This window comes from Chelonoidis abingdonii, chromosome 10 (assembly GCF_003597395.2).
Source record: "Chelonoidis abingdonii isolate Lonesome George chromosome 10, CheloAbing_2.0, whole genome shotgun sequence".
Taxonomy (NCBI): Eukaryota; Metazoa; Chordata; order Testudines; family Testudinidae; genus Chelonoidis; species Chelonoidis abingdonii.
The window spans coordinates 79,916,742-79,938,156 of record NC_133778.1 but is presented as its reverse complement, the minus strand read 5'-3'; the positions used below and the strand labels follow the sequence as shown (position 1 = coordinate 79,938,156).

The following is a 21,415-nucleotide window of genomic DNA, read 5'->3' as shown; positions in this document are numbered from 1 at the left end:
TGGCATGTGGAGGATGCTGGACAAGAGCTGAAGCATGATATAGAATCGTAGGACTGGAAGGGACCCCGAGAGGTCATCTAGGCCAGTCCCCTGCACTCCAGGCAGGATGAAGTATTATCTAGACCATCCCTGACGGGTGTTTGTCAAACCTGCTCTTAAAAACCTCAAATCATAAAGATTCCACAACATCCCTAGGCAGCTTATTCCGGTGCTTAACTACTTCGGCAGGAAGTGTTTCCTAATGTCCAACCACCCTTGCTGCAATTTAAGCCCATTCCTTCTTGTCCTGTCCTCAGAGGCAAGGGTCAGCATTACCATGTTGCACAACGGACACTAGACAAAATTACTGTACTTAGTGATGGACATCGGAAGAGTTATGTCATTCAACGTTTCTTGAAAAATTACTATGGACCTCAACATTTTTACCACAGTCGCGTTGTGACCCCTGCTCAGGGGTTAAGAAGAACAATTTTTCTCCCTCCTCCTTGTAACAACCTTTTATGTACTTGAAACTGTTCTCTGGTCCCCTGTCAGGCTTCTCTTCTCCAGACTAAACAAACCCAGTTTTTTCAATCTTCCCTCATAGCTCATGTTTTCTAGACCTTTCATCATTGTTTTTGCTGTTCTCTGGGCTTTCTCCAATTTGTCCACATGTTTCCTGAATGTGGCACCCAGAACTGGACGCAATATTCCAGTTGAGGCCTAATCAGAACAGAGTAGAGCGGAAGAATTACTGCTTGTGTCTTGCTCACAACACTCCTGCTAATATGGCTCCTCCCCTCTCAAGAGAAACAGGGTGGTGCAGAAGATTGCTCTCTGCCTGCACTTATGGGAAAGAAGGGGGAGACACACATGCCTGGGAATTCATTGAGGCTTTGAGCCATTTGGAGAATCCATTGTAGCCTCATGGGAAACAGCTTCTTTAGTATTTGTTCCAAGAGCCCGAGGGCTGAACCTGGGATATCTCAGATGGCATCGGTAAGCAGTTCTGGGGTGAGGGTCGTCGCCAGACTGGAGAGCAGACTGCCTGCGGGCTGGGGTCTGTATGATCATGTTAGGGGCATGTGGGCCCAACCCAAAGCATGGATTTTCTTTGTCCATCCTTGAGCCCCAAGCACAGCTTGGTGCTGATCACTAGTGAGCCAGCCCAGAAAGGATCAAGAGGATGGATCTGTTCCCACCTCTCTCATCCTCCTCTGGCACTGCCCCCCTTCATAAGTGACCTTTTTCATCTGGAGTGAGGTCTCTTATGGGGTCTTCACTCCCTCCCCTCCCACTGGGATGCAGGCTCATGGTCTAAAGTGACTTGTTCTGGCTTTGAGGTGACTCTAGGTTTGTGGGGGTTTTGAGGGAAATCACATTGATTTCCTGCAGGAAACTTTTTGCAGGAAAAAATCCCCAGCTCTGTGAACCTGCATGCCCCACTCTTCCAGAGAGGTGGTAGCTTTTGGCATGGAAAACCCTTTGCCTGGTCACTCTCCATTATCCAAAACACTGCAGCTCTGACTTCTCTGTCAAGAGAGTGGGTTGGGCAGAATTTGCCACCATCAGTGGTTTTAAAAGGAAGCCCACTGCAGGCTGCAGATGTTGAGCCATAGAGCCTGGTTCCCAGAGCTCAGATCAGAGAGGGTGCTCGATCACTTACACTGAAGGGCAGGATCCTGGGGGGATCCCCGCTGGCATGCGGAATCCACAGGGTAGACCCGCAAATGCTTCAAGCTTTCAAAGCTTATTAACTGGTCATTACATATGGTTACCTGGAAATGGCATTCTCTGAGCAAGCTCTGCTCCTGTGTGGGTGTCTGCTGTCTCTGGGCTGTGCATGCTTAGGCAGACAGTAATCGTTGCGGGCAGACTTCCAGCGCCTACAGAGTCCATCAGGAAAGTATTGAACTCAGCAAGCCTGAGCCTTTTGGTCTCTTTCTCTAAGTTCCATCCTGCTACTTTGGTTGTTGGTTATATGGAGACAATGGCCGTAGGTACCATCCCCTGTGTCCAGGGGAGCAGGTGTCTCACCCTGGGGATCAGAGTCCTGTGAAAGCAGAGCCCGCTGGATAAAGTCAGCAGGCCTGGCTTCCTGAGTCAAGCTCAGGAAATGGAATCTCCCACTCTCATCAGAGTGCAGGGTTCGGGGACTGTTTCATGCCTGGGCACTCTTGTCTTTCTCTATTTTGAACTGTATGGAGCAGGAACTGTCTTCCCTTGTATGTGTGCAGAGCCTGGCACAATGGAGTCCTGATCCTTGGGGTGCTAAGTATTTGTACGGTGCTTTGAGATGATAAATACTGATGTCGTTCCTTGGGAATACGTTACTGCCTGTTTGTCTAGTCCTATTCTCTTCTTGTATCAGGCTCAGCTTCCTGATCAAGGTGAGGAGATACTTTAGAGGCAGCACCAGCATCTTGTCTACTTGGCTCTTGTTTAACTACTGAACTACATCAGCATCTCCTGTGGGTTTCTGACAGCCCAGGAATTCTGTGGATCATCACAGCTCCTGTCTCCCCCTTGCTCCTGTAGCTCTCCCACCTGGGCTCTTAAAACAGTTTCACATTCAGCTCAGCCATTTTGCTGTGGAGTTCTGAGGCCTCCCAGCTTCTTGTGAACCCTGCCTACATCCTATCCAACAGCTGTATCTGGGGCTTCCTCGACACTGCCGTCACGCTCTAGATCAAACAGCTTTGGGTTTCTCCGGTGCGCTCCAACGGGGAGTTCTAGCCTGCAGTTCCCTGCCCCCTGCGGTGTGAGGTCTGCCCTCTCAGGGGCTCCGTAGAGCGGACGAGAGGAGGACACCTAGTCTCTGGGGTTCCTTCCTGCTGTGTTGCAGAGGGGAGACTGTTGAGAACTCCACTGGTTTGCCACTTCACGTTTATGCTTGGCGGTTCCTGTGGCAGGTCTAGGCTCCCATGCTTTAGAGACCTCCCTGGAATGGGTCACTGTCCCAGCGTGAGGGCCTATGACTGAGAACTGGAGGAAGGGCAGTCGCTTACAGTTCTTCCCTGGTAAGGTGGGTACCGTCTCCTGGTACAGGGGATAAAATGCCAAAGCTCTGTCTCACAGCTGTCGGGCTGGGAGTGGGCAGGGGTGGGGATTGGTGCAATTCAAACCTTCTGAGATGAAGAATGTTCAGGTCAGTAATATTTACCTCCCTTACTTATGCCTCTTAGCTCCTGTCTGCCTCTCCTGTTATTACTAATTTAGTTCTGTAACTGTGATCGCTGATGTTCTCTTCCTGGAGAGAATTACTGGTTCTTTTCCCTTGCTTGCATCGTAGCTGAATTTCATTGGTGTGACGGTGGAACGTGAGCAGCGGTACGTTCACTTTACCTCCACTAAGCATCTGTTCACCCCCATCGCCATTGGCAGCTCCAGCCCGCCCAAACAGGTGAGTGGCCACGACTCTCACCTACCAGCAGGCAGAGCAAAATAGCTAGAATGGCGGCCTGTGCAGGGGAGGGAAGGAAGCCGTGGGACGCGTTAGGCTGTGGGCTGTGGAACAGCCTCTCAAGGGCAGTAGTGAGGCCCCATCACATGGGTGGCTTGAGACTGGAACTAGCCAAAGCCCTGGAGATGGGCTGTAGGGCCTATTCTGCACTGAGGAGACGGGCAGGAGGTCACCATCTCTGAACTCTGGTTCCCATTTCCAAAGAGCTGACTGGACTGATTATCCCATAAGATGCAAATGTATATTGTTCTTTCTTGCAGCCTGCTGCCACTGGACTTGTGTAAAACTGCGTTTGGTGGGCAGTTTGAGGGGGTCAGCAAGCAGGCGTACAAAGGAGATCCAGTGGACATAGTGTATTTAGATTTTCAGAAAGCCTTTGACAAGGTCCCTCACCAAAGGCTCTTAAGCAAAATAAAGTATTGGGGGAGCCGTGTTAGTCTGGATCTGTAAAAGCAGCAAAGAATCCTGTGGCACCTTATAGACTAACAGATGTTTGGAGCATGAGCTTTCATGGGTGAATACCCTGCATCCGACGAAGTGGGTATTCACCTACGAAAGCTGAAGCAAAATAAACTGTCATGGGATAAGAGGGAAGTTCCTTTCATGGACTGGTAACTGGTAAAAGACAGGAAACAAGGGTAGGAATAAATGGTCAGTTTTCAGAATGGAGAGAGGTAAATAGTGGTGTCCGCCAGGGGTCTGTACTGGGCCCAGTCCTATTCCACATAGTCATAAACGATCTGGAAACGGGTAAACAGTGAGGTGGCAAAATTTGCAGATGATACAAAACTACTCAAGGTAGTTAAGTCCCAGGCAGACTTTGAAGAGCTACAAAGGGATCTCACAAAACTGGGTGACTGGGCAACAAAATGGCAGATGAAAATCAATGTTGATCAGTGCAAAGTAACGCACATTGGAAACATAATCCCAACTATACATATACAACGATGGGTCTAAATTATCTGTTACCACTCAAGAAAGATCTTGGAGTCAGTGTGGATAGTTCTCTGAAAACATCCACTCCATGTGCAGCAGCAGTCAAAAAAGTGAACAGAATGCTGGGAATCATTAAAGGGATAGATAATAAGACAGAAAATATCATGTTGCCTCTATATAAATCCATGGTACGCCTACACCTTGAATACTGCGTACAGAGGTGGTTGCCCCATCTCAAACAAGATATTGGAATGGGAAAAGGTTCAGAAAAGGGCAACAAAAATTATTAGGGATATGGAACAGCTTCCATATGAGGAGAGATTAATAAGACTGGGACTGTTCAGCTTGGAAAAGAGACTAGGGAGGATATGATAGAGGTCTATAAAGTCATGAGTGGTATAGAGAAAATGAATAAGGAAGAGTTATTTACTCCTTCTCATAATACAAGAACAAGGGGTCACCAAATGAAATGAATAGGTGGCAGGTTTAAAACAAACACAAGGAAGTATTTTTTCACGCAATGCACTGTCAACCTGGGGAACTCCTTGCCAGAGGGTGTTGTGAAGGCCAATACTATAACGGGGTTCAAAAGGGAGCTAGATAGATTCATGGAGGATAGGTCCATCAATGGCTATTAGCCAGGATGGGCAGGGATGGCGTCCCTAGCCTCTGTTTGCCAGAAGCTGGGATTGGGTGACAGGGCATGGATCACTTGATGATAACCTGTTCTGTTCATTCCCTTTGGGGCACCTGCCATTGGCCACTGTCGGAGGACAGGATACTGGGCTTGATGCACCTTTGTTCTGACCCAGTCTGGCCGTTCTTATGTAGTGTGTGGGAGGCGCTGTAGCAGAAAGAGTCTATGTAGATGTGGTGATAGATGTTGGCTTTGTGTGGTCGCTTGCCAGACCCTCTGTTATAAATTCTGGCATTATGGGGTCTCCTTCCTCTGAACCTCTGCTCTATTAAATGCCCTGACTTATGAACTTCATTAATCCTCATCTGAGGCCTGAGGGCTGCTGCTAACTAGTTTAACTTCAGCATGGTCTAGTGAGTGCCGCACCCCTCTTCTGTTACCTGCAGATCTTTGAGCTGTACAACGGGGGCTCCATGACTGTGGCTTATGAGATTCAGCTGGACTCTGTGATGAAAATCCAGGAGGAAAATTTCCAGCACCCTGTAGTTGTCTGTCTGAATCCCAGGGGGAAGGTCCTTCCCGGCATGACAAGCCACATCGAGTGGGTCTTCTCGCCACTGGAAGCCAGAACATACTCTGTAAGATGTTCCTCAGCATAAACGAGAAACAGAGTCAAGTACTTTCCCTGGGGTGGCTGAGTAGGCCAAGATCCTGCAGCCCTCTCTGTTCACACCAGTAATCGGCTTGTAGGATTTGATTTAAATCATTTGTCCTCAGGGAACATTGATTCACCTGGCAGACTGAAATTGACCACAAACAATCTGTTGGTTATAGATGGAAAGCACAGTCTCCGCTGGACTTAGCGCCTGCAGGGGCCTGGTGTCACTCCTGGCACTGGTACTGTTCAGCTGCCCTCTCAGGCCTGTTCTCGTGACCCTGCTCACTCACTCACTCACTGCTGGGAGTGTGGGGCCATCCCCTGGCAAGAGCCATTCAGCAATGCCCCAAAGCCAGGGTCTTGTCCTCATCCTTGTGCTCCTGGCCAGAGGTCTCTGCTCTGCCTTGCCAGAACCTTAGCTTGCAGGGATCTAGTGTCACTGGCCCTGTGGCCAGACAGGGAGTCCCCTGCAGCCCCACCATGAAACTGTGGGGCGAGGAAACAGGGTGAGAACAGAGAGCTGAAATACTAGAGACTTTGGATCTGAGTGGTGTCAAGGAGCCTTGGTGCAAAGGAGAATCAGGCCCCTGAAGTTGCAACGCATCCATAATTGGCTATAGGATCAGCCTGGGAAGTCTTTCAAAAGCAGCTAGTCCAGAGAGGTGTCTGTTGCACAGGACTGTTCTGTACCCACATCCCCAGCTAGTGTCCCTGCTCTTAGTGGGTCTTGTGGGGACTTGGCTAGTCAATGCTGCACGGGTCACCTATTCCAAATGAGGAGGCTGCAGTCCTGCTCCATTAGCAAAGACATTGCTTTGTATGGAGGTCCATCAAAATGCAGCCCTCAATGTATCCCTGTTACCCTTTCTGTGGCAGGTGGATGTTCCCATCCACATCTTGGACGGAGATTCGGCTCTGATCACCTTCCAGGGAATAGGCTACGATCCACATATTATGGGAGAGACTGCCCAGTTCGACCAAGTCTTGTCTCCTTCAGTGACTCCAGGTTCTTCCAAACTAACAGTGCCCGGGCAGGTAAGCACCAGGTGTGATATTACCATAGCCACAGCCTGATAAAGACAGTCATCCCAGAAGTGCATGAAAAGGTTTGAAATTGGCGGGTGGCCTCTTTTCTAGAGGCTCTGATTGCACAGGGAGATTCCTGCCCACAGTAGCTGTTGTCCTGTAAGACTGTTTACTTGCAATTCCATCTCCACTGGCACTGGAATCAGGACGGTTGCTGGGGTGTTGTCATGTGACCATCGCATTATTGAAGGTTAAAGCTACTAACAGTCACCATTAGTGAGTACAGCAGCTTTTCCTTGGTCATGTATTCATTAAGGGAAAGCTCTGCTCTTTTCATTCCTGGGCCAGCCTTGCACACCCATGTGCTAACAGCAGTACACTATGCAGCGCTTGATCCGGACACAGACAACAGGGTGACTACTTAAACAGGGCAACTAACAGCTTGGGCACAGTGAAAAGGGTAGTGGGACTCGATTGCTGGCTGCCTGGCCCAGCTGAGAGCTGCCTGCCAGAGCCCAGATCCAGTAGTGTAACACGAGTTGAGAGGATTCGGTATGATCACTTATGGTGGAGATGCTCTAAGCTGGCAGGAGAGAGCTCTCCTGTTGGCTTCATAACGCTGCAAGAGGCAGCGGGAAAAGCTCTTTTGCTGAGAGAGCGCTGTCTACACCGGCACTTAGGTCACATCACTTGGGGTGGATTATTCACACCCCTGCGTGATGTAAGTTAGGCCGACATAACCTGTAGTGTAGACAAAGTCTTAGTAAGAATGGAGCAGACTTCCCGTAAGGAAGATCGCACTCTCGTGGAAAGCAAACAAGACAATTTACAATGTGCTCTAGAATGCCATGCATATCAGTGTCCCTAGGGGGTTCTGAAATCTGTTACCTGAAGCTTGTTAAACTTCTCTAACTCTTCAGTGTAATTAATTAGTGTTTGCAGCACCTTGCACCAGGCTGAGGTCTGGAGTCCTTACCTGGAACTCGCAGGCAGGTCAGCGGGGATTTTGTCCAAGTCAGGACGTCAGGATTTGGCCCAATATCACTGCGTGGGGATCTTCAGAACTTACCAAAAGAGCAGCTGCTCTGATTGGAGACTCTGGCTTAGCTGGGGCTCTTGTGCTCCAGGGCTGTCTCTTGCCTAACCCAGCTGCAGCATGAATCCTCCGTGTCGTTGGACTGCGCAGCCTGGAACCTCCTGCTGCTGGAAGGGGTTGCCACCTTGCCGAAAAGAGACAGCGTTTGTAACCTGGGCAGACCAGTGGAGGAGCCGCATGGCTCAGTTTGCTAACCCCACCTTGGAGGACAGGACTGGCCCTGGAACCAGGCAGTAATTGTCTTGCTGGAATGGTATGTCCAGCATTATATAAATGACTAGTGTACCTAGGGCTAGCCAAATGTGACCCATCGATTGCTGGCCATCAGACAGATACAGGGTATAGCTGTGCATCTGCTCATCTCTGGGACCTGCTCCCATCTTCTCTGCCTGAACTTCCTGCCTGGTTTCTCTTTTCCAGACAGCCTTCTTATCTCAGCACAGGATTTGCCTTGGAAACATCCCAGTGTACAGCAAGTCCAGCCGGCTCGTCTTTCTGAACAATGCCTCCGAGAGTGAGGCAGTCATCTTTGCCTGGCACGTTGGCACTTCTAATGCCAGCGAGGTAAGTTCTGCTTCCAACGCTGCAGCACTGGGCTGTGAAAGGGCCCTGCTGTCTGACTGCATCGGAACAATGGGAGAGCTGGCAGTCTGGTGGAGATGGCATGTACATTAGCACATAGGGGAAGAAACCTGAAGGTGATAACTGGGGAGTTGGGCAGAGCACAAGAGCTCAGAAGAAGATAGGGACTGGGATGTCTGGAGACTGGACTTGAGTGGAGGTGTATCTGCAGAGAAGCAGCAGCAGTGCATCCCACCTCCTGTTTGGAAGCCTGGGTCCCCATCCCCCTACCACACCAACGAAACCTGGGGTAGCTCTTTAAATGTTGATCCAGGATCTCTCCCAGGTCTAGTGATTTCATGTGGAGGGCAGCCCGGGAGAATTCCTGAGGCTCTGTGTTACCCAGCCGGTGAGGAGAGACATACCGGACACAGGTCACTATGATGAGACCTCACTGTGTCTTAGATGCTACAGATTGTACCGGAGACGGGGGTCGTGCAGCCTGGGGAGAGTACCCACTGCATCATCACGCTGCAAGCCTCCGGGAACGCATGCTTCTACAACGTGGATCTGGTGTGTGAGGTGAGACGTGGGAGGCACTGTCATGTCTCCCTCTAGGGCTGCCCCCAGCAGCTGACAGCAGAGTTCTCCTTTAGCTCACGTGCTGGAGGCCATTGGTGTTTAGCACTGGGCGTTCGGGTTCAGTCCCCACTCGTGACAGAGGTGTGGCTGTGGCTCCTCACACGACGATTAACTGTGAGACATGCTTGTGTAATGAGTAATGTACTGAACTGGGCTCTTGCTTCTTGTACTGCTGGGAGCAGAGTGTGTGAGGCACCCTTGCTGCTAACACTCTCTTGAGTTCACATGATATGAGATCGGCCCACCTCTCTGCAGGACTCAAGACATATCCTCCAATGTACTGGAAGGCCTGGCAAGGGAAAAGACTCGGTCCAGCACCGTGGGTTTGCATGCTGACTCGCATGACTGTTGATGGTCATGTATTATGAGCCAGAGAGAGTGAACCGAACAGTGTCCATGGTCTTCGGCTGTTTCAGGAAGAATGTGGCAAGAACAGCTCTCTGCACCTTCCGCGTTCTAATCTAGGGTTAGTTTCCTAGGTTGTCATGCAGCAGCCACTGGCTAAGTATGAGGAGGCGCTGCAGGAATGGGAGGCGGAGAAGCAACGGCAAACTGTGGAATTCACCATCACCGAGCAGGACCTGGGGGCCGAGAGCAATCTGAAGCAGCATGCCAGAGTAAGGAGCAGTTCCTGGGGAATCTCAGCTCCCCAAGGGGACAAGATGCTTCTTTGTGTGTAATTTGTTTTTCCAGCTTCTCAGCTGCAGAGGAGCATCTGGGTTTCAGGGAGGAACCTTCTCTAAAAATAAACCCCCCTGGGCCAGTGACAGGCAGGGGGCGGGGGGGTCATGTGATTTTCCCATGCTCACGGGGTCACTTGCTCCCTGGCTATCAGAACCCAAGATGATCTTGGCTCCTAGTCTTTTGCTTTAGCCACAAGAATACCTGAGACCCCTGTGCTGCGTGTGTAACACTGGAGATGGGCTGACACCTGTGGTAGGAAATTGTAGTGATCCTCGTCCAGCAAACTCTGCATTTACTAAAGATCATCTGAAACTTTGGAGGGGATATCCGATCAGAGCCTGGTGAAGAGCAGAGTCGCAGGCTCTGGAAACTGACCAGCTGGGCGGGCGATTGCTCTCTTGCGGTTGGGAGGGGGTAAAACAGAACCTGGTTCTCGTTTCCCTTCCTCTAGAGCTCGTCAGACTCCTCTGCAGAAGGAAAACTCGCTAAGTCGCCTGCTGTGACCAGACAGTGCAGGGTAAGCCGGCTCCATCCCCGGAAGTGGAATGAGCCCAGCAGTGAGATACTGGGGAATGCGGGGCGGGGAGGCTGGCTGGCTGGGGAGCACAGAGCCAGCAGGACTCTTGCTTGAGAGGCTAGACTGCCAAGCTGGGAGGAGGCGCTGGTACATAGAAGAGTTAGGCTGTTTGCATGGGACTGTCGGCTGCTAGCTTTACGCAAGAGGTGGGTTAAATTAGAACCAGACACTGATGGCTGGAGATCAGATGCTGCTGGGTGAAAGGTTTGGCACCGTGGACAGAGGGTTTTGTCTGCTACGCGGTTCGTCAGCAGCATGTTGGGGTGTCTCAAATGTGGGCTGCTCCATGGGGGGCTGTACTAAAGGGCTGTGAGATGAGGGGTCCCAGGACCCAAGGGCTGTAGGACAGACTGGGACTGAAGATGGCTCTGTGCATCTAGCATGGTGAGTCTCTCGAGCTCCCAGAGCCAGCCCGAGGAGATCCCTGGGGCGAGTGTGGGGCTGGGGCTTTCACCATAGATCACACTGGAATGGAAGGGAGGCTGGCTGGGGAAGGGGGATCACTGAGAAGGGCTCAGCAGTTTAGGTAGAAGCTGCAGGCTTTTACTCTAGTCCCTGATTGGAACCTGCTAGCGACGCTCTACCTCCCCGGTGTGAAATGTGTAGGGAGGTCTCGGCCTAGTTGGGTGTCCCTGACAGAAATGTCACTAATTCACCTTTGCCAGGGTGTGACCATAGAGACTGAATTGCCCTTTCACCTGTCAATCTGTCTTCACTGCAGAGTTAACACGAACTCTTCCCCGGGCGTTGCCAGCTGTACGCAAAACCCTCTCACCTGAGACTGATGGTGCTGTGAACTGAGGCTAGCTGGCATTACGGGGGATATAGGCTTTCACATGGGCTGGTAGCAGTCCTCTGGAGTGAAGATGCAGGCTAAATCACTCGAGTGCCAATAGTCTTCCAATGCATTCCTACAATTCCACCTGTTTCCAGCTGGACTGACAAGTTGTCCCTCAGTTCACCGGGAAAGAATCAGAGGGACTCAGCTTAATGCAGCACAGAGAACTCTGGGGTCTGCCTCCAGAAGTCCAGGCGACACACCTGGGGATGCACAGTGACTTGGGCAGGGCTCACTCTGGCTGGACTAACCCGGGCACTCAGACCTGGGCACCGATCACCAGGCTAACACTGCCATGAATTGAGCTCTTTGTAGGTCAGGCTGAGGTGCTGGGTCTCGGGCAGTGTAAGGAGGAAGTTGGCCCTGCTGCTAACTTGTTGCAGGACTGGATAGAGGGGTCAGTCTTCATTTCATCCCTTTGGGCCTCCGTGTTTTGATGCTTCCTCCTTCTCTGGTCGCTCTGAGGATGGTAATGTGAGATCAGGTATCCACACCCAGTTCTGGTCACTTCCTGCACCAGTGCTGAGTGCTGAAGGAGAAGTTAGTGCCTGCAGTAGGCTCGGTAAAGGGCTAATTTTTCTTCTTCCCCAACAGACTCTGCCCCCCATTAAAAACCTCCTTGCGCCCAATCCACCCGTCAGCCGCAGTCAGAGGTGGCACCTGATAGACAAAGAAGCCAGTAGGCTGTGGGCCAAACCAGAGCCTCCCAAGGCCCATCTGCTACACCTCGGCGTGACAGCCAGGTCCCATTCCATGGACGACTTCCTGAGTAACTTCTGCTCGGAGCTCCCCACTTTCTTCCTTTGCCGGTAAGAAAAGATAGACCTCTTGGTTGGAATTGCATCTCCACCCGACCCAGAGCTCTTCCTGCTATGCCGCGTGCCCGTGTACACGGACTCGACTAGACACATGGCAGCTCTTTCACATTACACTGGGACAAGAAGTGACAAAGAATGTTTTTCCATGAGCTGCAGGAGGAATTTAGGGAGGCTGAATCCAGCAGCCTGAGCTGTGGTGTGGCTGGGATAACAGGTTTGACAGCTGGCTCTTGGGAAGTGAAACTGGGGATCTGTAATGCCTGTGTGTCCCTTTACCTCAGGGCTTCTCAAACTAGGGGTTGTGAAGTTATTACATGGGGGGTCGCAAACTGTCAGCCTCCACCTCAACCCCCCCTTCCCCTCTAGCATTTATAATAGTGTTAAATAGTTTGTGTTTTTAATATATGGGGGAGGGGGTCTCACTCAGAGGTTTGCTGTGTAAAAGGGGTCACCAGGACAAAAGTGGCACCTTGTCTCCCCTCCGCTGTTTCTAGGCCTAGCTCAGAAACCACCAGCTGATTCCCTGCCTCACTCAGGGGGAACGATGGTCTGATCTGCATGTGCAGGGCTCTGCCGCAGTGCCGCTGGTGTGGACCAGGGCAGCGCTCTGCTTATTGTCTGCAGCATTAAATCCCTCAACGCCCAGTGCCCCGGGCTGGAGCCAAGCAAGGGCTGAGCTCACCGCTCTCTCCCATCGATGCACGTGCACTGTAACCCCTGAGTGCACCGACACTTGCCGGGGGAGTTGGTAACCGACTGGGAAAACCCCTGGAAGACACTTGGGGCCTGAGACCCCACTCGCTGATCCTGATGTGAATCAGGGCAGTTCCTCTGGAGGGGCGAATCGGGCCCTTTGGAGGATGGTGACCAAGGGCTTCCATCACAGCTCTCTCGAGTGAGCTGCCAGCACATGTCCTCTCTCCTGCTGGGAGCCTCCCTGCTCTCACCTTCCCTGAATCTTCTCTTGGCCTAGGTAATGCAGGGTGGCTGACGCACAAGGCTGCTGCTTGGAATCGAAGGCAGGGAGCACAGGTCTCTCAGCCATGGCGCTGAGAGCCAGGTTTCAGACTGGCTGCAATTTCTTGGTGTCCGTAAATCCCTGTGGAACGACACTGATATGATCATTGCACGTGTCACCAGAGGTGGTTGCTGCTTGTCTCCGCAGTGCCTGCGTGGGGCACCGGGGGGCGCTCTTGCAGTCCATCCTCTCACCCAGAGGTGCCTCTCTGCTCCACATTGGCACTTCTGTGCCCTCCCTTGTTCCCCTCCAGCTGTTTGCCAGCACCGTCCCCCCCGATGGATCCTGCAGGGTCCTGGGAGAGAGAGGGGCCATGTCTTTCCAAAGCCCTGTTGTTGTGTATCCTCAGAGCTGCAGTAAAAATGATTCTCTCTGCACGAAAACGTCCTCGGTGCAAGGTTGGATGAGCCAGGTGCCCCGTTCCAGCCTCTGGTGATGTGCTCGAAGCTACCAACTCTAATTACCTGATCACGTCCTGGTTTCCGTCAGTCCTCCTGCCACGTTCCAGGCATTGTACTTTGTCTTTGAGGCCCCCTCTGCTTTTTCTCATTGTGCAGGCATGTCCAGGAGACGGTGAGAGACAAGGCTGTGGACAGGAGGAAGGACGGGGGAGGCGTCAGGACGGACCCTGTTCTTCTGGCGCTGGTTGGCTCTTCCGAACAGGAGATGCAGGTGGTGACTGACCTGCTGACGGCTGTGATCAGGTACAGGCGCCTCTTTCCTTTGGGAGTCAGTGTCCCCCTGCTGATGTGCGGGGAGGGAAACTGCAGCTGATGGGCCCGATTCTCTGCTCCCTTCCACTGGTGGGAACGTTGTGTCAGACCGGTGGCGTGGAATGGGGAATCGGGCCTTCGAAAGACAGAATTGCAGGAGCCCTACCCTGGGGATTGTGCATCGCTGGCCATGCTAAACCAGGCGTGCGATGGCTGAACAGAGGGTGTACGCTCCCTCGCGGACCCGCCAACTGTAATAAATATCAGTGCAACCCCAGCTGCTTGCTGGATTCTGGTGTCATTTGTCCTGGCGTCAGCAGCAGTGCCAATCCCCCTGCCGTGGCCTTTGCACCACACCCATCTGCAGAGTGCAAGATCCCACTGGAGGATGCTACATTAAGACTAACTGGCTGTACAAGCTCTGGGCACAGGCACTCAGGGCTAGCAGGGGGCCAAGCTGGCCACTGACTGAAGTCAGAGCAGCTGGCTTACAGTGATCCCTAGGGCTCATTACTCTGGCAAGGGCATCGGCCTTGCAGACATGCGTCTACTGATGCCAGAGGGGTTGCTTCTGATCCCTTTGCCCCTTTCCCTCCCATCACAGGGGCCTGTTGGAGGACACGCAGTTCCACCAGGCAGTGAGCAGGGGCCTAAGCGAGCCCATACCTTATTTCCAGCAGTTCTGGACTGCAGAATCAGCAAAGCACCAGGGCAGGAAGCGAAGCCCGGGTGGCTCCTCCAGCGTGTCTCCTTCCCCAGCCCCTTGTGCTAAGGACGAGCCGGGAGAGGAGGAGGAGGAGAGGCAGGAAGAATGTGAGATGAGCCTGGTCACCTCTCCCAGGGCAGCTGGGGAGGAGCCTCTGGATAGCTTGCCTGATGTCCTTCACCAGGAACAGCTCCGGGAGGAGAAGGAGACAATCGCCAGGTGAGGGGGGGCCCTGGCCAGCACGAATCTGTCTCCCCCCTCTCACATTGCACCTCCAGTGAGCTAGCCATGCACGTGTGGCCACCCTCTGAGTTCTCCCGCCCAGCCTGCTAGCCACCCTCCTCTTGCATAGGGAGGTGCAGCCTGTGCAGACAAGTCCCAGCATGCATTGCTCCTGACCCGAATGCAGTGTTGTAGATGAGAGCAGCTGTGGACAGCATGATTCAGTGCAGATGAGGCAGGGTTTTCAGGTGAAGCGCTTTGGAGGCTCCTGCCCGTCAGCCCCCGACTCAGGCACAGTGTGTGCCGAGAGGGCGGCTGGGCTACTCCAGGGGAGGGTGTGGGGTCAGGTGCTGCATTTCTCCGCTCTCAGTGCAGCTGGCCATGGCACCTCGGCACCCGCCTGTGCGCTAGGAGCACCTGCTGGAGCCCCATGTGTGCCGGGGGAATCCCAGCTGCCCACACTGCAGGGCCTGCGCCCATGGACAACCTCTCCTGCAGCATTAAACATCCCCAGCCTGCACCTTCGGGCTCTCTAGGCTGCCTGCGTTCGGGAACCTGCTGGAGCTGGTGCTGGAGAACACGCTCCAGAACATAATGGTGGAGGCCAGCCGCGGCGAGGTGGTTCTGACGGCCCGTCCCAGGGTGATCGCCCTGCCTCCCTCCTCCGCCCAAAGGTAAGGAGAGGGAATGCCTTGCAGAGGCCTCGCTGTATCCTGAGAGCTCCGGCACACCTCCACTCCTGGCAACAGAGCTTGACTGTCGTCCCAGCTGCCAGCAGCTCATGCGCCATGTGTGAAATGGGCAGGTTCCTCCCAGAGAGAGCGACTACCCTGCTGCAGGATCCAGAGGGGGCAGGACTGTGTGTGGGGCACAGGCACAGCAGCTGCAGGACTGGCCCAGGGCACTGGAGAATCCAGGCCAAGGTGTGGGCTCCGGGGGGCGGGGGGGCAGGGTAGGCTATAGCAATTTCACCGCCCCAAGCATGGCGGCACACCGCGGGGGGCGCTCTGCCGCTTGTCGGTCCTGTGGCTCCGGTGGACCTCCCGGAGGCTTCCCTGTGGGCGGTCTGGTGGTCCCACGGCCCTGATGGACCTCCCGCAGGCATGCCTGCGGATGCTCCATCAGAGCCGCGGGACCAGCGGACCGTCCGCAGGCACGGCTGTGGGAGGTCCACGGAGCCGCCTGCCGCCCTTCCGACAACCGGCAGAGCCCCCCCCGCGGCATGCCGCCCCAAGCACGGGCTTGGCGCACTGTGGCCTGGAGCTGGTCCTGGGGGTGGGTCTCCCTTTGTGTCATCTAATTCCCTTCCAGCAGGGGAAGGGGGGCAGATGGGTGGACACCCGTCGTCTGGGGCCCTACAGTGCGCTCATTAACTCCTGTCTAATGGGGGTAGCTGAGCAAAGGTCCAAACCTTCCTCACGCTGGTCACATTTTAAAACGTGGCCTGTGCATTTACCCCTGAGAATTGGGAGCGCGGTGGGGGAGGAACGTGTGTCCAACCCCAGCCTGCTCACGTCCGTGCAAAAGTCCTGGTGCAATGTGTGGGCAGTCGTGCTGTGTCTCAGTGCCTGTGGATGTGCTAGAGGAGGTCGCACTGGGTGAGGCCAGGGGCCCAGCTGTCTGTGAGGATGAAATCCCACCCTTGGTAAGCGTCTGTCTGTGCGATTCTGGGTTTCCACATGTCCTGAGCTGGGCTGGGTCAGCAGGCGAATGATCCTCAGTAAGTATCGAAATCTCAGAGCATAATGGAGCAGCAGCCAACTCCGACGCTCACGCCTGGCAGCCCCATAACAGAATTTCCCTGCAGCTGTGAATGCGCACACCTCTCCTGAGCTCTGCCCCACCAAGAGAAACCTGGGGGGTGGGGATGGGGGTGTCATGGAGTCCCCGGGCGATGCTCTGGAACTGCTCCGTACGAAGCCAGGCAGGACTCTGGGGAGCCTCCTCTCTGTGAGCAGACTGTCTGCAGGCAAGAAGCTTACGCAGCTTCCATCTTCCTGGGTCTGGCCTCGGAGCATTCAGCATCCCCTGCCCCTCCGTGCGCTTCCCACAGCGAGTCCCCACAGGCAGGTGTAGTAATAGCCTCCTGTCCCAGATCTGGACTTTAGCGTCCAAAATCTGGGGGCTTACCTGAAACTCCCCCAAGCTCACTACCAGCTTGGATATTCTCGCTGCCACCAGGTCAGGAATTTATAGGGCCTGACCCCCCTTTCCTCTCTCTGGTGTCCCCCACCCTTCCTTGGGGGGACCCCCAGATTCCCAATCCCTTGGAGTCTCAGAAGCAGGAGAGATAACCCCTTCCCCCCTCCTTCCCAGGCTTCCTCCTGGTCTAGCTTGCGCGTACCAAGAAACCTGTTTTTCTGCTTCCCAAGAGATAAGCGTTCTATTCCCTCAGGACAATTGAGATGCAAAATACCAACAGCTTGGCTTTGCCTTACTAGAAAAAGAATCTTCCACAAGTCTTGAAAAAGAAAGCTTTATATAGGAAAAGAGACAATACAGACTAATAACTTGCATAAACATTTATACAGGCTCCTACTTAAGAAAATCTGAATAACCCAGTCTGATTTAAAAAATAGCCAATTTAAATAGACCAGCAATCACATACATGTAAATACAACACAAAGCTCCTCATAGCCGAATTACTTTGCTTCCTTTTGTACTCACAGATGTTTAGGAGAAGGGTTGAAAGCAGAGGTAGTTAGAAGCAAAGCTTGTTTTCTCACAGCCGAGGAAAACAACAAAGACACAGCAATCCACATCTGTACATACAACACAAAGCTCCTCATAGCCGAATTACTTTGTTTTCCTTTGTACTCACAGACTTTTAGTAGAATATTTGAGATAAGATGGAGTTAGAAGAAAACTTGTTTACCCATAGCCGAGAAAACAACAAAGACCCCGAGTATACAAATTCCCGCCCCTGACTTTAAACAATCCAGTTCTCTGATTGGTCCTCTGGTCAGGTGTTTGGTTACCCTTTCCAGGTAAAAGAAACTTAACCCTTACCTTACCTATCTACTTATGACAGCAGGACTCCTGGGAAAGCCAGAGGGTCCTGCACCCCAAATCCGCAGTCAGACGTGACTCTGAGCCAGCCAGTAAAACAGAAGGTTTATTAGATGACAGGCGCATGGTCTAAAACAAAGCTTGTAGGTACAGACAACGGGACCCCTCAGTCAGGTCCATCTTGGGGAGGCAGAAAGACCAGACCCTGGTTCTGGGCCTCCCTCCATTTACCCAGCCAGCTCCAAACTGAAACTCCCTCCAGCATCTCACTCAGCTGCCCCCCAACCTTTGTCCAGTTTCCCTGGGCAAAGGTGTCACCTGGCTCCAACCCCCCTCCTCCTGGGTTCTCATATTATGGGCTCAGGTATCTTCCCTCAAGGAACGTCTCCCATCCCCAGTGCAGCCAGTCCCAGCAAAACTCCGCTGCAACCTTCCCAGGCCGGCACTCCCCTCTCCCTGCTGCGTCACGGGCCCCCACCCAGGATTCAAAGAAAACATTAAGAACATTCCCACTTCGTCACAGGGGGCACTTCCTTAAAGGTCCGAGGCAGCTGGCAGAGCTCTTGCCCGCTGCTTGTGGGCTGGGCCAGAGATGCCAAGGGAGGCAGGGCCAAGTGGTTTCATCTAGCAGGGCCGGGCACTGAGAAGCCATTTGCATGAGGGAAGAGGCAGCTGTGGGTGCTGAGGAAGGGGAGTGTGGGCAGGGCAGAGGCACAGTGTTTGGGATGGGGTGGGGGAGGCTTGTGAGAGCCTGCCCATCTCCCGACCTTACGGGGGCAGCCTCAGGGCTGTTTGGTGGAGGAGGAGGGTGACGTGCAGGAGGCCCTGAGGAAAGGCCACAAGCCAGATGCTGCCAGATCCAAAGGGAATCTCTTCTCTTTCAGAGGCATCAGCCCAGCCACGCCTGGCCACCCCGTATCGCTGTTGTGCATGGCCGGGCCTGGGCCCAGCCTCCCCACTGAAGGCAAGGAGGCCGAGGGTTACCCTCAGATTGTCCTGTCCACCTAGATGGCCGGCGTGGCTCAGGACCTCTGCCCATGCTAGCCGAGCTCAGCTGAGGATCGGCAGCGGCCACAGCCCCTACTGCAATCCCCACAGCAACTGGCTCCTGGTGACTGGGCCTTCTCCACTGCCGGCCAGATCAGAGAGGAGCCAGCCCCAAGACCGGAGGTGGGTGGCTGTGCCCAGGGAAGTTCAGCTACCTGGCAGTGAGTGTGGAGGGCGTCCTGCCTTGCCACGAGCTGGGCATATGGAGTGAGACTCTGTTGGTGAAATGTCCCCCGCATGCCCCAGGTCGTCCGTGGGGGAGGGATGTGGTTTTTGAACACGCCTACTTTGAAATCGAGCCTGGCGCTGATGACTCCCTGCCTGCGTGTTGTTCTGGTTCGCACTCGCTCTCTGCAGTGGTGGCAAGAACCTGGACCCTTCTGCTGCCTCGATGCCCAACGTCAGTGAACTTGGGACAGCTCCACTCAGGAATGGCCTGCCCGCCGTGCAGCTACCTGGTTGGCTGCTGCTGACTCCCTTGGGTGCTACCCCCAAATAAAACGGGCTGTATGGCCCTGCCATTCTCTGGGAGAGTGTGATGTGGCTAATGTGTCCAGACTGAGCTCCTGCCACTGCTGGGTGTCCCCCTTGCCACCCGGAGTCCTGTTATGGCACATGGGCCCCTGCAGAGCCGTTCATGCTGCTCCTCCGCGGGTGGGGGGAATTGGGACCCTTGGGGACTGTGCATGGCCTGTCTGTGTGTCCCCCTCAGCACCCCGTGGCCTGGCAGGCAGAACAGGGCCAAGCCCCGAGTGTTGGAGGAGAGGGGCTTCGCCCTAAACAGGCAGGGTTAGCGGTTGCCAATAGGTGGCACCAGCACCATTAGTAAAAGTACCAGATGGTTCAGCCAGACTCCCGGCCAGGGCCTCTCCTGCTCCGTCGGGGAGTGGCTGGGCAGGGGGAGTCACTCCGAGGAGAGTGGCTGAGCCAGAGTGGGCCCCACCCCTCCTGTCAGCTCCTGCCTGGGGTAACACAAGGGTGCAAGGCAGCTCTGGCCTCCCACCTCTACCCCTTTTTTCCAGCCATCTTTTGGGCACAGGCCTGTCTGTGCCTAGCACACAGGGCAGTGCGGGCTGGCACCATGGTCCTGGTGCAGCAGCCTGGGCAGTGCATTGTGCTTCGTGCCCAGGCAACACTGGCACTGCATGTTCCTCTACAGTTGGGTCCCATGAGCTGATACCTGTGGTGCCTGGGGAGTGAGGGAGGGGTGTATGGCCTGGCTGCCCAGAGCAGTGCTGGCAGGGGGTCCAGGAGGCACCTGCCGTACTGGGGGCATGACACAGCTGAACCCAGCACTCTGCTACAAGCAGCAGTTGCTTGTTTGTAAATGTCGCCAGGCCGCAGGGCTGGGCCGTTCCTGTTGTCAGAGAGACAGCGAGGGCCCATCTGGCTGCTCCAGAGCTCAGCCAGGTGCCTGAGGGCTCCAGATGGAGTCTGGATCCTTCTCCTGAGCAGTGTACTTCCCCACCCCCCTTCAGCTGGGGCTCCAGTTCTCCTGCAGCAGGGCCTTCTGCTCACCCGAGCTGAGCGCACAGCGGGAGGTGCCACCACCGCCCAGTGCAGCTCATTGCACCAGGGTGCTGGCTCCGCTCTCTGCCCGGGCGGAGCCTGTGCTCCGTGGCTGCCTGGCTGGGGTGACCCTGCCCCGGTCCAGTGGAGTGCTTGGGTCGGGATTCTGGCACATCATGCAAGCTCAGCCTGGCTGGGGTGGGGAAGAGCTGGTGCTGGTAATTCCGTCCAAGTCAGTGCTGACCCAGCATGGTTGTAGTGTAGGGGTACTGTACTGCAGTGAGTGGGGTGGGTGAATCGTTCGGGGGTGCTGTCCCCCTCCCGTCTGAGTCAGTGCAGACTCTGTGTCCCAGCTCAGGGAATGGAGCATGGCGCTGCTGGAGGGAACACACTTTTAATGAGGTGAGAAATAGACATACTGACTCCTGGATCACACCAAGAACGGGGGTGAACCCAGTGCCCGGCGTGAATCCTGACACAGGGAACTCCCCCCTGCCATATCAGCTGGCTGCAGGCTTCTTCCTGTCATAAACTGTCCTTTCCCCCAGGGGGTTCAACACATGGAAATTCTCCTTCAGGGCTGCCCAGCTGCAATGCTGGGCCAAAGGCCTCCTGGGGCTGTCCAGCAAAGGCATCGAACTGCTCCCAGGCCCAGCAGGTTGAAAGCACAGGCCTCTGCTGCTTGAGCTAAAGGGGCCACTTCATTAGCTGGCAGCTGCAGTAAACAGTTACCATCTTACTTGGGGACCGTTCTTCAGCCTGTTACACAACGGGTCAGACGGGAAGTTCGCAATGATCCCTTCTGGCTTTGGAATCTACGGCTCTTAAGCCAACTGCCCCCTGGAAGGGAAAAGGCCCAGACAATCCATACGCAGCATGGATCGCATTCATTAGCTTGCTCTGAGCTCCCCAGGAGGCGAGCTCCCTCGGGGTGAGAGCTTTTCCTTGCCCCTCCAGCTCAGGGAGGATGGGGCTGAATCAGCAAAGGGAAGGTTCCTGGGTGTCAGTGGTGGGTGGGATCTCCATTTTCTGGGGGTATTTCTAACCTTGGTGACAGCACCCAGCCAGTAGAATGGCCGAAGAGCAAGACTTTTCCTTTGTGAGAGAAGCTCAGAGCCCGGTGCCGAGAGCTGCAGAAGTACATAGACAGTAGGCTGGAGAGAGAAAGCCAAGGCGGCTACCCCTGGACAGCCAGACCCATGCCATGCGGTTCATAGGGATTCTTTTGGCTAATTTCTTTCCGGGTGCGTCCTGATTCTATCTGTCCCTTGGAAGA

The 21,415-nt window shown here is 54.2% G+C and overlaps 1 protein-coding gene across 3 annotated transcripts in view; it reads left to right on the top strand.

Annotated features, from left to right (window-relative positions):
• The window catches only part of CFAP65 (cilia and flagella associated protein 65), a 42,808-nt gene extending 24,176 nt beyond the window's left edge, over nucleotides 1-18,632 (top strand). Inside the window, exons 21-32 of one of the 3 annotated variants that reach the window (XM_032791662.2) lie at nucleotides 3,272-3,382; nucleotides 5,462-5,653; nucleotides 6,550-6,708; nucleotides 8,216-8,359; nucleotides 8,822-8,938; nucleotides 9,478-9,615; nucleotides 10,134-10,199; nucleotides 11,692-11,906; nucleotides 13,491-13,637; nucleotides 14,251-14,571; nucleotides 15,111-15,248; nucleotides 18,468-18,632. In XM_032791662.2, the coding sequence (XP_032647553.2) occupies nucleotides 3,272-3,382; nucleotides 5,462-5,653; nucleotides 6,550-6,708; nucleotides 8,216-8,359; nucleotides 8,822-8,938; nucleotides 9,478-9,615; nucleotides 10,134-10,199; nucleotides 11,692-11,906; nucleotides 13,491-13,637; nucleotides 14,251-14,571; nucleotides 15,111-15,248; nucleotides 18,468-18,591 (1,872 nt within the window). In that variant the 3' untranslated portion in view covers nucleotides 18,592-18,632. Of the gene's footprint in view, nucleotides 1-3,271; nucleotides 3,383-5,461; nucleotides 5,654-6,549; nucleotides 6,709-8,215; nucleotides 8,360-8,821; nucleotides 8,939-9,469; nucleotides 9,616-10,133; nucleotides 10,200-11,691; nucleotides 11,907-13,490; nucleotides 13,638-14,250; nucleotides 14,572-15,110; nucleotides 15,249-18,467 lie in introns of those variants that run through there. The other 2 variants (XM_032791664.2, XM_032791665.2) reach the window with 2 other exon arrangements.
• Nucleotides 18,633-21,415: the final 2,783 nt, after the last annotated feature.